This window comes from Taudactylus pleione, unplaced genomic scaffold (genome assembly GCF_031769625.1).
Source record: "Taudactylus pleione unplaced genomic scaffold, aTauple2 ptg000522l, whole genome shotgun sequence".
Lineage (NCBI taxonomy): Eukaryota > Metazoa > Chordata > Amphibia > Anura > Myobatrachidae > Taudactylus > Taudactylus pleione.
The window spans coordinates 5,290,762-5,304,205 of NW_028284924.1; the positions used below are offsets into that span (position 1 = coordinate 5,290,762).

General features: G+C 45.1%; 1 protein-coding gene across 3 annotated transcripts in view; it reads right to left on the reverse strand.

Annotated features, from left to right (window-relative positions):
• Nucleotides 1-13,211, reverse strand: part of LOC148501293 (follicle-stimulating hormone receptor-like) — a 180,518-nt gene extending 167,307 nt beyond the window's left edge. For 2 of the 3 annotated variants that reach the window (XM_088450735.1, XM_088450736.1), the window contains exon 1: nt 13,057-13,185. In XM_088450735.1, coding sequence (XP_088306861.1) covers nt 13,057-13,160 — 104 coding nt within the window. In that variant the 5' untranslated portion in view covers nt 13,161-13,185. Of the gene's footprint in view, nt 1-13,056 lie in introns of all 3 variants that reach the window. The other variant, XM_088450734.1, reaches the window with a different exon arrangement.
• Nucleotides 13,212-13,444: the final 233 nt, after the last annotated feature.

Genomic DNA, 13,444 nt, shown 5'->3' on the forward strand with positions numbered 1-13,444 from the left:
GCCATTTTCCCAGTGAGTGTTTGCTGCTCTACAGCACCAGTCCGGCGCTGCGGAGCAGCACTTCGGGAATTGGCGGAGAGGTAAGTATAATAACCTATGGGTGCAGGGTGTGCAGTGTGGGCCCCCCTGGACCTGGGGGCCCATGTGCCCTGCACACCCTGCACCCATTATAGATATGCCACAGCACCTACACCGTACACAGCCATGTGCACAGGATAAAGACCTAATACCCACCACATACCTGCCCACCTACACCATACACAGCCATGTGCGCAGAATAAAGACCTAATACCCACCACAGAATCAGTATGATTGACTGCCGGCTGCAGGTGCCTAACCCTAATCCCCCCCTAAGTGGCTAGCCCTAACCTCCCCCCCAGTGCCTAACCCTAATCCCCCCTCTAAGTGCCTAATCCTAACCCCCCCTTCCCCGCCGCCTAACCCTAACCTCCCTGGGGGGACTTAGGGAAGGTTAGGCCCTAAACCTAACCCTCCCCCCCGTGGGCGACCTACGTAGGTAAAATGACAGGCGTCGGGATTTCGATGCCTGTCATTTCACCATTGCCGGGATTAAGCAGTCGAGAAGCTGGCGGTCGGCATTGCGTCCGCCGGCTTACCGACTGCTTCCCCCTGCCACATACCTGCCCACCTACACCATACACACTCATATGCACAGGATAAAGACCTAATACCCACCACATACCTGCCTCCTTACACCATATACAGTCATGAGCACAGGATAAAGGCCTGATACCCACCACATACCTGCCCTCTTACACCATACACAGCCATGTGCACAGGATAAAGGCCTGATACCCACCACATACCTGCCCCCTTACACCATACACAGCCATGTGCACAGGATAAAGGCCTGATACCCACCACATACCTGCCCTGTTACACCATACACAGACATGTGCACAGGATAAAGGACTGATACCCACCACATACCTGCCCCCTTACACCATACACAGCCATGTGCACAGGATAAAGGCCTGATACCCACCACATACCTGCCTTCTTACACCATACACAGACATGTGCACAGGATAAAGGCTTGATACCTACCACATACCTGCCCAGGGGTAGAACTATTGGAGACAAATAAGGCGCTAACAGGTGCCAGCCCTGAGGGGGTTCCTCCTCCATTGGCTAAGTGTCCTGAAAGTACGCCCAGCTTAGGCCTGTAACTGGGGTGCTGGTGCACACTGCTATGGCAACTGATGGCACCTCCTCCAGGCACCTGGCCGCGACACTGACACCTGACCTATCAGAGCCCAGTCGAGCTGAGGACTTTGAGCAAGAACAAAAAAGCTGCATACTTACATTTAGCGTAGGCACTGCGGGAGCACATTAAAAAGGAAGGGGCTATGCAGAACATAAGAGGGAGGGAGAGTAAAAGACAAAATAAAGCTGGGCTATAAGAAGGGGTTATAACTGAAAATGATGAAGGTAAACTAGATGATTAAAATGTATTAAAAATAATACAGATACTGTATTATATAATAATGTGACATATAAATGTATCCGCAGCAACGATTATATTAATGTGAATATAGTTATAGCAGCTTATCATACATTTGGTTACAGCCTCATATTCAAGGGGATCAATTAGGGATGAGTGGGTTCGAACCCACCAGAAGTTTGCATGTCCAAAGGGATCCGAGTCCCGACTTGGTTATCTCCATCGGGCTTAGGCCCTGATTCAGACCCACTCGCAAGCGGCTGTCCGCTCGCAAGTGGGTCGATGTTGTGCACTGCGCAAGCGCACGACGGCGGGAGCTCCGTCGTGCGCATGCGCCAGACGCGACGAGCGAAGGAAAGTCCTTCGCTCGTTGTGTCTGATCAAAGGGGGAGTGCTGTCGATGTTGATTGACAGCACGCCCCCTTTGGTGGGCGTGCCGAGGGCGTGCCTCCATGACGGGGGCGTTCCCAAGGGAACGCCTACCGTCAGAAGCCGGCCCACTGCCATCACTAGTGATGTCAGTGGGAGTGATTTTGGCTCTGATAGAGCCAAAATCACTCCTGGCCTTGCGGTTGAAAACCTCAACCGCAGGCTCCGGCTCGCAGTTTCGATGGTCGCGATGGTCAAGACCATCGCGGCCATCAAACTGCAGCTCGTATAGGCTGTGGGTGGTGACCCACAGCTATACGAGCGTCCAGGGGGACGCTCCATAGTTATGGAGGACGGCCCTCATTCAGAGCGTGCGCTCTGCTCAGAGCGTACGGCTCTGAATGAGGGCCTTAGATCCCAAAACTACGCAAAATATCATAATCCCGTTGGATCTCGCTGTGTTTTGGATTGCATATAAAAGTCCCTCCCATGTGTTCAGCCACCATTTCACGCTGGAGACTCAGTGGGGGAGGTAGTGCAGGTAGGGCTCTGGCACTAGAAAGAAAAAAGGCTAGTTCACTTAGCTTGACAGCAGTGCACAGTCACAGAGTGTCCCTTGTATATAAGGTAGGGGCGCTGTGTTTGTGTAGATTGGACTAAGCGAGGGAGCTGTGTTGCAGTCTCAAGCAGGGCCAGTGGGCACTTTGAGCACAATTTAGTTAAATTCTATGTTGAATAGCCCCGGGAGGGAGCTCCCGGAGCGATTCAATTCAGCGCGCTGTTAAGTTTGAGAATGCTGGTTCTCACGACTTAACCTGGGTGTTTAGTCGCAAGACCCGACATTCTCTGACTAAAGTGCTGGCCGCACGGCTGTTAGCGCTGCGCTAAGCCGGAAAAAAAAAATGATTACTGTTTGTGGTGGTCACTGTTGGTCACCTGTAAATAAAAAAAATCTATTTACTGTTGGCCACTACTTTAAAACTTGAGAAAAAACTTTTTTATTTTAATTTTAAATTTGTGAGTTTTTTCGTCTAGACTAGTGAACGCCTGGCAGACCTGTAAAGCAAGAGTAGCACACAGTAGCTTCAGGGTTTTCCGTATTATCTGTACAGTGTGTCGCAGACAGTTTGTGCATTGTTATAAAAAATCAAATCATATTTTTCTTGTTTAAAATAATTTTTTACTTTTAGACTAGTGAACGCCAGGCAGGCCCGTGATACAAGACTAATGCACAGTAGCTTCAGGATCACTATGTTATCTGTACAGTGTGTTGCAGACAGTTTGTGCAAAATTATCATATTTTCTTGTTTAAAATAATTTGTGTCTTTCAGAACAGTGTATGTCAGACAGGCCTGTGATGCAAGACTAAAGCACAGTAGCTTCAGGGTCCCTTGTTTAAAATAAGTTGTGTCTTTCATACTAGTGAATGCCAGGCAGGCTGGTGATAGAAAACTAATGCACAGTAGATTCAGGGTCACCGTGTTATCTGCACAGTGTGTTGCAGGCAGTTTCTGCAAAGTTATAAAAATAAATCAAATCATATTTTACTTGTTTAAATTAATTTGTGTCTTTCAGACTAGTGAACGCCAGGCAGGCCCGTGATACAAGACTAATGCACAGTAGCTTCAGCATCACTGTGTTAATAATATCTACACTGTGTGTCAATATGGATCAGGAAGAACAATTAATAGAACAGCAGGAGCAGCAACCAAGTACTAGCAATGCAGTTGCTGCCTCCAGTCATGAGGGTGATACTATTCCTTCAGTGTCATCTACTAAAGCAAGTGCTCAAGGGCATAGAGCAGGGGTGGAAAATAAGCAGACCTCCAGCTGTTGTTGAACTACAAATCCCAGCATGTCTTGCAACAGTTTAGCATGGCCAAATAGCAAAACTGTGGCAGGGCATGCTGAGATGTGTACAACAGCTGGGGGGCTTCTTATTGTAGAGTTGTACAACAGCTGGGGGGCTTCTTATTGTCCACCCCTAGCATAGAGGGTTTAAGTCAAAGCATTTGAAATCAAAACAATATTCAACACCAAGGACAAATAAAACACCTCTAATAAAGGTAAAGTTGACTGCAGAAAATAATAAAATTGCCAACATGCCCTTTACCATACACAGTGGCAAAGAAAGGTTCAGGCCTTTGCCTTAATTTCTGAGTGGTGGTTCTGCAACTGCTATTATTCAGGCATCTTCTTCTCCCTCACATGATGATGCAAGACCCTCTCACTCAGGTGCTAGAAGAGGTGTCAAATAAATTAAAACTGGAAAATCAGTACTGAAAAAACCCTAAAGCAAAAGAACAAACTTTGCGTTCTTCTGAAACATCATAAATCCCTGAGGAGAGTCTAAATATGTCCATGAGTAATAGGTGTGAGCCTGACCATTTTGATACTGTACTCATAGATATGCCGATTTCCACCATTTCTGCATGCTCTGCAAAGTGGGGATGAGCAGCTCAAGTAAATATGCTGATTTAGAAATTGAGGATGCTACTGTATATGTGCAACACGGTGAGGAAGATGTGTGTAGCTGATGCCGTTAATGAGGATGTTGATGATGAGGATGTTGTTTCTGGAAGTCAGGTACTAGTGGAAGCAGTTCTTGGCTATGATAAGAAGAAGGCCATTGTCATGCCTGGGCATAAGATTAAAAAATCCACCTCTTATGTGTCTAATTTTACCCAAATTCTGGCAACAATTGATTTGCCATCTGTTGTGTTTGTAAAGCCACAGTAAGTAGAAGTAGAAACCTTAACCACATAGGAACCTCCTCCCTGTTAAGTCATTTGCAGCATACTGTATTCATGAAATGTGTTTGGCAAAATCAGAACCTTATGCTAAATAACTAACAACAAGCAGTCCAGCATCAGCTACCTCCCTTCTCTCAGCCAGATCCCAATACCTGAAATCTCTGCCACTAACACCTTCATCATCAATATCCTCACTAATGCTTGTAGCTAGAACTGTATCTAATTTGCTAAGGCTGAGTCTTCATCTATCCAGGATTCCTCAGAAGAATCCTGGAGCGCTAGGCCTGCTGCTGCTGCTAGGGGTGGATCTTCATCCTAGAAGGGGACCAAGAATACTACTAGAAGTAGTTTAAAAAAACAATTGACTGTTAAATATTCCTTTGAAAAAGGAAGAAAGTATGATATCTGTCATCAAGTCGCACAGCTGATAACTGACGCCATGACAGCTATGCTAGTATTAGCTCTGAGTCCAATATCCACCATCAATGCATCTGATTTTAGACAGTTAATTGAGGTCCTGTGTCTCCACTACCAAATTCCATCTCGATTCCATTTTACTAGAAAAGCAATTCCTCGCCTGTGCCAGAACATTAAACAAAATAAACATAATTAATGCCTGAAAAATGCAATTGTACCCACTGTCCAATTAATCACAGATATGTGGAAAAGCCATACTGGGCAAACAAAAGATTACATAACTGTGACAGCCCACTAGATGAGTGTATCGCCTTCAGCAGCAGTAGGTAGCAGAAAACACCAGATCATTCCCAGGCAGGCTACTCTTTGTATCACCAGCTTCAGTAAAAGGTATGGCAGTGTTAACCTCTTAGAAAAACTGAGGGATGTGTTTTGCTTTGACAAAGATATATTTATATTAATATTTTTTATTCATAATTGATATAAATTTTGCATATTATATGGAATTTATATAAATATACCGTGCTTCTTTCTGAGGGGAGTGCTTGGAGTTACTCTTCAAATACTTTACAATTTTTCTATGTGATCCAGTTACAGGTGTATAACTGATTTTATTATTGAAAATCTGAGTAGCATGCCCTCAGTTTATTGCGCATTGACAGATTCCTAAGACTTCTAAAAACTGAGTGATGTCACTGCAAAACAGCTTACCCCGCTTGGACTCTCCTCGGGATTTGTGATTTCTGATAATGCCACAAGTATTTTGAGAACATTACAGCTGCGCGAATTCAAACATGTCCCATGTTTTGCTCACACAATAAATTTGGTGTTGCAAAATCTTTAAAAAAATTACAGGGGCGTACAGGAGATAGCGTCTGTGACCCGAAAAATGTCAGGACATTTTCGCCATTCAGCAAACATGGCTGCATGAAAAATAAAATTTGCCAACTGAAGTAAGAGGTAGTAACAAGGTGGAATTCCCCCCTTTATATGTTTCAGCAAATGGAGAAACAGCAACAAGCCATCCAAACCTAAACAACAAGCCATGACATAGGGAGAGGAGGGGGAATGTACTTAGTCCAGCTGAGTTGAGAATATTTTCCGTGTGCAAGGTGCTGAAACCATTTGAAGTAGTCACCTGTGAAGTCAATTCAGACTATGCCAGCTTTAGTCAAGTGATTCCTCTAATTATACTTTTGGAAAAACAGCTTGATAAATTGAAGAAGGAGATGAAACAAAGCAATTCCGCTAAGTATGTCAGACTTGTAGATCAAGTCCTTTATTCACTTCGCCAGGATTCAAAGATTGTCAACATCTTGATCTTGAAATTGGATCACTATATTTTGTCGATCATGCTTGATCCCATGTTTAAGTCGTACGTCATATTTTTCTTTACAACTAACACAGCTCCTGGTGAGTAACTTTTCAGCTCAAGTGGCACATGACACAACGACTTCTCCTCCTTCAGTTTCTTCAGCAACTGCAGCTGCCAGGAAAAAAGTGAGCTTTTCCAAGAGACCCACTGGTGATGCAGATGATTCAGAGTTAACACTAAATTTTAACATTTGGTCAGGTTTAAAAGAGTTGCCTAAAATTAGTGACACCTCTTACGCAATCTGATACGGTCACCATCCATAGAATGGTGGAGGGTTATTTTAATGAGAGTGTACAAATAGACAGTTACTTTCACTATTGGGAGGAAAGAAATGCATTTTGGAGGCCCTTGTACAAACTTCCTTTGCTTTACTTAAGCTGCCTAGCCTCCAATGTATACTCAGAAACTTTTCAGCACAGCCAGGAACATTGTCACCAATCGGTTCAGGAAACTACTTCCTCTAAATGTGGAAAAATTATGTTCATCAAAATGAACTATAAATTCCACAAGGAAGTGCTTTATCGGTAATTACATCAAAGTACAGAGTCTTCTGTAATGTTGGATTCCAGCAGGGATTAATTAATATTTTGTGAAGATGACATAAACATTGATGAGTCTGAGGATGATAATGACAACATCTTGCCACCCTATAGAATATTAACAACACCATTAGTTGCACATTGGTAGCTTAATTTATGGGGGCCCAAACAAACCAATCACTTCAGCCACAAAGGTGGCAATCCCTGTCACTGAAGTGATTGGTTTGTTAAACTGTGCATGACCTTTTTAATACACAACATAAGGGTGGGTGGGAAGGCCCAAGGACAATTCCATCTTGCACCACTTTTCATTATGGGCTTTGCCAAGATTTTGTATGTTTGACAGGCAGTGTACTGTATGTTACTGGGGCATTCATGTTCCTTTGTATTTTGCAATGCCATCCATCATCAGCTTGTCATCCAGGTATATTGGCCCCATTTCCTGCAGTTTCTCAGCAGATGAAGACTAGTATAATCAAAAGATATAATTAATTGTTCAATTTGACTAGGCCTTAAATCCTGAGGAATTCATTTCATTGGGATTTTGGTTGCTTGTTTTTTAACAATGCTTTGCACTTCTCTGATTTTTTTTTTTATGGTTAAATTATTAACACTAATCACGTGTGGAGATTGTATATTCTCCCTGTGCTTGTGTGGGTTTCCTATAGATAGTCTGTTTTCCTCCCACACTCCAAAAATATACTTGTAGGTTAATAATTGACTTCTTACAAAAATGAACCGTAGTGTATATGCATGTGTGCTTGTGATAGGGAACATATATTGTTGTAAGCTCCACTTGGGCAGGGACTGATGTGAATGGGAACATTTTCTCTGTAAAACGCTACCCTCCTCCCTCATTGATTTGATTCGGACTAAAAAGATGTACTTAAATTTACAAACACATCAATCTTTCCTGCATTTCCCTACCTCCACTACATACATACTCCATCTCCCTCAGGCCTCTGATCTAGTTCTTGATTAATTAAAACATTCTTGGTTTCTTCTATGGGGTCATATAGTTTATTAAACTGCAAAACATGGTACATATTCACCCAGTTGTAATTATTAAGTAATCTCTGCCCTGGCAGGCTAGTGTGTGCTCTCCTTCCAGCAGTCCTGTGTGAAATGGTGCCTGATACATGGCGGGAGGGACTTATTTCTAATCCAAAACCAGTGAAATCCGATGCCGGGATGATGACGTTTTGCCTCAATTTGGAATCTGAGCCTGGCGGGAAAACTTGAGCTGGGGCTCAGATCCCATCGAATCCCCCTCCTCACTCATAAATTTGCTTTGGAATGTAAAAATGTATTTAAATTTACAAACAAACTAATCCTTAATTTCTCTGCCTACCACTACATACATATTACATCTCCCTCAGGCCTCTGATCTAGTTCTTGATTAATAAAAACATTCTTGGGTTCTAATATGGGGCTGTATAATTTATTAACCATCCTGTCTGCCACTACAGTGCCACTCTGTTTCTTAGATGTGCCATGTTGGAAGTTGAACTGTCACATGTTTGTGCTGCCCACTACTGTCACTTAGCTTAGTCAGCCAACTAGCTACGTGCAACCTTTTGGCTTAAACTGGATGAAAACAATATTATGAGCTGTGAGGTGGTCAAAATTGACTGAAAATTACTGGAAATTTATGTTATTGAGGTTAATAATACTGTTGGAACAAAAACAGTCAAAATTATGTGATTTTAGCTGTTTTTCATAATTTTTTGAAAAAAAATCCAGATCCAAAACCAAACCGAAAACACATTTAAATCAATTAATGCAGGTAAAATTTTCAAATATCCAATTAAACCAAACTCTATCTTGCCTCTGGCTTGAAATTACATCTATGTACCTGCCAACTTACACCATACACATGTGTGAGGGATAAGGGCTTGACTCCCACCACAAACCTGCCCAATTATACCATACACAGCTATATGCACAGGATAAAGGCCTGATACCCATCACATGCCCATGTACACCATACATTTCCATGTGCGCAGGATAAAGCCCTGATACGCACCACATACCTTCCCCCTTACACCATACATGCCATGTGCACAGGATAAAGGCCTGATACCCATCACATGCTCACTTACACCATACAAGCCATGTGCACAGGAAAAAGGCCTGATATACACCACATATGTGCCCACTTACACCATACACAGTATTTTGCCCAGGATAAGGGTGTCATGCCCACCACATACCTGCCCACTTACACCATACACAGCAGGTGTGCAGAATAAAGGCCTGACACCCACCACATACCTGCCCACTTACACCATACACAGCCATGTGCCCAGGCAGGCGCATATCTATAATTGGTGCAGGGTGTGCGTGGCACACGGGCACCTGGGTCCAGATAGGCCCCGCACCCATATTATTTAAAACTCACCTGTCCGTGGCAACTTTTCTGGTGTTCTGTGCATGCGCAGTAGACTTTGGGCACACTCTAGTTCCCAGTCTACTGCTTCTGTGGTAGCCGGCCAGCAACCGGGGAGAGAGGAGGGGGCCCCACACAGGGGATGCACACGGGCCCCCTCCTCTTTTAAGATGCCCCTGTGCCCAGGATAAGGGTGTCATGCCCACCACATTCATCTGCATGCCAATTATATACAGCCATCATGTAATCACACTGGGGGCCTGAATCAGACCCTCTCGCGAGCGCTGAGTGCTCACAAGCAGGTCGATGTTGGCCCAGTGCGCATGCGCACGATGGAGGCAGCTCCGTCGTGTGCATGCGCGAGACTAGGATAGCGACGGGTAAGCCACCGCTCCGGGTCTCATTACAAAGGGGGTGTGCTGTCGATGGTGAGTGACAGCATGCCCCCTTTGGTGGGCGTGCAGGGGGCATGGCTGCCCAGACGGAGGCCTACCATCAGTGGGGCCTACTGTCTGGGACCAGCCCCACTGACATCACAAGTGATGTCAGTGGGAGTGTTTTCGGCTCTGATAGAGCCGAAAGCACTCTAGGGCTTGCGGCAACGAGACCCTACCACAAGGGTCTCGTCGCAAGCCCGATGGTCGCGATGGTCTTGATCATCGTGACCATCTTCCTGGCCGCTCGCTATAGCTGTGGGTGGTCACCCACACCTATACGAGCGGCCGGGAGGCCGCTCTAAAAATTAAGAGGGACGGCCCTGATTCAGAGCGAGCGCTCTGTCAGAGATTCCGGCTCTGAATCAGGGCCTGAGGGCCTGATTCAGAGACGCACGTAAGCGGCCGCTCGTTTGCTCCAAGCGATGTTTGCACATCTGCGCATGCGTATGGGTCGGAATGCGCATGCGCCAACCAGTCAGTGCGGTCGGAAATCGTGTGTTCGCAAAATAGCGAGTGCCTGCTAATTTGAGTGACAGGATTAGGCGTTTGTGGGTGGTAACAGGGGAAGGTGCTTGAAAACGGGGAGTGGAGATCCGAACACAGGCGTGCCAAACGGTCAAAACGGGCGTTTTAAGGGTGTGCATAATTAACAAAGCAGCGTCATCGGCCACGTCACTTGGTTGTCTCTTAGTCTTAACTGTTCGCATGATTGCAGTAGGAAAATCCAACCACAAGCACTGCGAGCAGTTCAGACGCCTTTCGATGTACTCGATTAATCTAATAAATAGCGGAGATGACGTATGATGCGAACGGCCAGGGGGCGTCTTTACAAAATAGCGAGCGCATGTTTCATTCGCTCGCTCAGACATAGAGGCGTCAATAGACCACAAAGAGCGAGCACTCAATTTAAATAGCCGGCCCCTTTTTCTGAATGACCGTTCGCAAATAGAGTTCCGGCTCTGAATAAGGCCCTGAGTACACAGGGTATTTGAATAAGCCTATGCAAACTGCAAAGTGAGTGTTTTTTTTTTACTTTTATCATGTGGTTGAGCGGTTATCAGTGCAAAAACAGTCTTCAATTGCTTTACATCTAGTGATTAGCATTATGTTAGCTTAAGTTTGCCCAATATTTAATAAAATTCTTTAACTCCTAACATTGCGGTTACTGAATTATTCTGTTTACTAAGAGCAAAGCTGAGCATGTTGACATTTTAGGCCTGATTCAGGGATGTCCGCTAATTCCAGCACTGCTGCGTCTGTGAACTCAGCTGCTGTGCAGCCGCCTGGATTTATAGTGTGACGCCCACCGGCTGCTCGGCAAGTCCAAGCATCTGCGTACAAGACTCAGCGCCGGTCACTGATCAATCGATTATCACAGTTCATACTTGCCTACACTCCCGGGACTGTCGGGTGCCCCCTGAAAATCGGGTGCTGCTCCTGGCACCCCGCAAGAGGAGGCAAGTCTCCCACATCACCAGCCGCTCCCCCCGGCGACCTCCCGTGACCGTATGTGAAAGTGGGCGTTTCGGGGGGGTGATGAGGCAATTCACACTGAATTGCGCCATCATAGCCCCGCCGTCTGCTTTGTAATGCCGGTAGTATCGGTATTATAATGCTGGTGGTGGTGCCGCATTTACGCGAATGCACGGACACGCCCCCGCTCCGACCACTTTAACCGACCCCACCCCCCCTGCTGCACCGACCTGGCTGCCCCCTCCCAGAAGTGATTAGCATTATGTTAGCTTCTGGCAGCCCCCTCCCAGAAGGGGCTGCCAGAAAAAGTCGGCATGTATGTCACAGTTCTGAGTAACCCTATGGCTACACAGTATGGCCGCAGGAACTAAGGGTCTGATTCAGCAACGATCGCAGTTGCTAATACGCAAGAAATCGTCTGACTGTTGCATACTGTGCAGGCATATGCATCGCAGTGCACGTACGCAAACCAGCTACTGCGATTGGGACTGCGATCGCTGTAACCATGCAATCCCATCACAGAGTGATTGACAGGAAGTGCCATTTGTGGGTGGTGACGGAGAGGGGTAGTTGGCGAAATACAGGCGTGCCAGTGTGTTTGAACGTGATTGCAGGGGCATGCATATATTATCCACTGCGATGCCGTACGCAGCCTGAGGTCTGAAAGCGTGCGCTGAAGTTAGCAATTTCTGAGTAAGGTCAGAGCTTGTGCAAGTGTGCGTGAGGCTGCGATGGTACTCAGTGTTACCGATGGTTTCACAGTCTTGCTAAACATTACGGATGTGTGTAAGGTAAAGTGGGCATCCTTATGTAGTGCTGCAGCCACATAGCAATCGCAATGGATTACCATACTATCGCAGTTGAACTGTGTGCGTAATCGCTATTGCAGTTGCAATAGCGATCCTTACTGAATCAGGCCCTAAGACACCAGAGTCACCTTCACTACGTACAGGATCGAGGGCGCAGACTGTGAAACACTCCAAAAACGGTGGCAACGCACCTGCGTTCTTTGTCGCCACAACCTGTTGCCTTCCCCCAACGCTCCCTAACTGTCAGTCGCACGGTCAGTAAAAGTCACTGCGAGTGACTACGGCAATGTACCTTGAGGCATGCACAGTATGACTTATGGAGCATACACACGGTCAGATTTGTCAGATTTGTCAGATGAACGATTGAACGATTTGAACGATTGAACGATTTTTGACTGCATTAAAATGAATGGAATCGTCCAAGTCTGACTGCAAACACATCAGATGTCAGATATCGTTATCTGACAAACGGGAACGCGCATCGTTCATCGTCCATCGTTCAGGCATGTCAGATATGTCAGATTTTCCTTCAGATATGAACGACTGAACGATTTTTATATCGTTATCGCTCAGATCTGAAGGAAAAATCTGACCGTGTGTATGCACCATTAGACGCATGCTGGGTTTATCGATAGTCTCTCAACTACGAAAATATCGGCAAAATATTGACTTTATTAAATAATGTATTTATAACCAACATCTTCCTATCCAGTTTAAGACCATTGTATAAATAGATTTAATCTCTTACATACAGTCTGTAAGCTAATAGCCACTTACAGACAACTACTTGCACTATGAATACAAACATAGACTTGCACATGAATCACTGCAGCTAGAGTGCTGAGGCAGACCAGGATGACGTTAATAAATATATATGAAATATTAAACAAATATTACAGATATAAATATATATATTATAATGCAAACATAATTGCTGATATCAAGACTGTTGTTGCTGATGCAGAACACAATATAGCCTAAATGTATCAATGCAGTTTTCAATATTCTAAGCTGGAAGTTTTGTACTTACACTTCTGTAGCGTTTTTTGGAATATCCCCGGACACATACTCCACATCTCTCCCCTGACAGATAAAGATGCTGCTATAGGATTTACATCCACAGCATGGATGCATGAAAACCAATGTGTAGATGTAAACAAGAAGCCTCATAACTGCCTAGAGTACGTTGCTGGCTGCCCATTCAGTGAGAAATCCTTGTGTCCTGTGACAACAAACCTGGTTAGGTCCGCCTTCAGCAGAGCCGTGCCCCAGAGTGCTGAGTAAATAATTCATTTCGTCAAAATTCCTTATAGTGACCAAATAATTTGGTGGCAATTTTGTGACAATTTTATATGAAATAGTTTTCCAACTTCACAATGACCTTGAAGCACAAACTTACAAGAGATAACAGCACAACA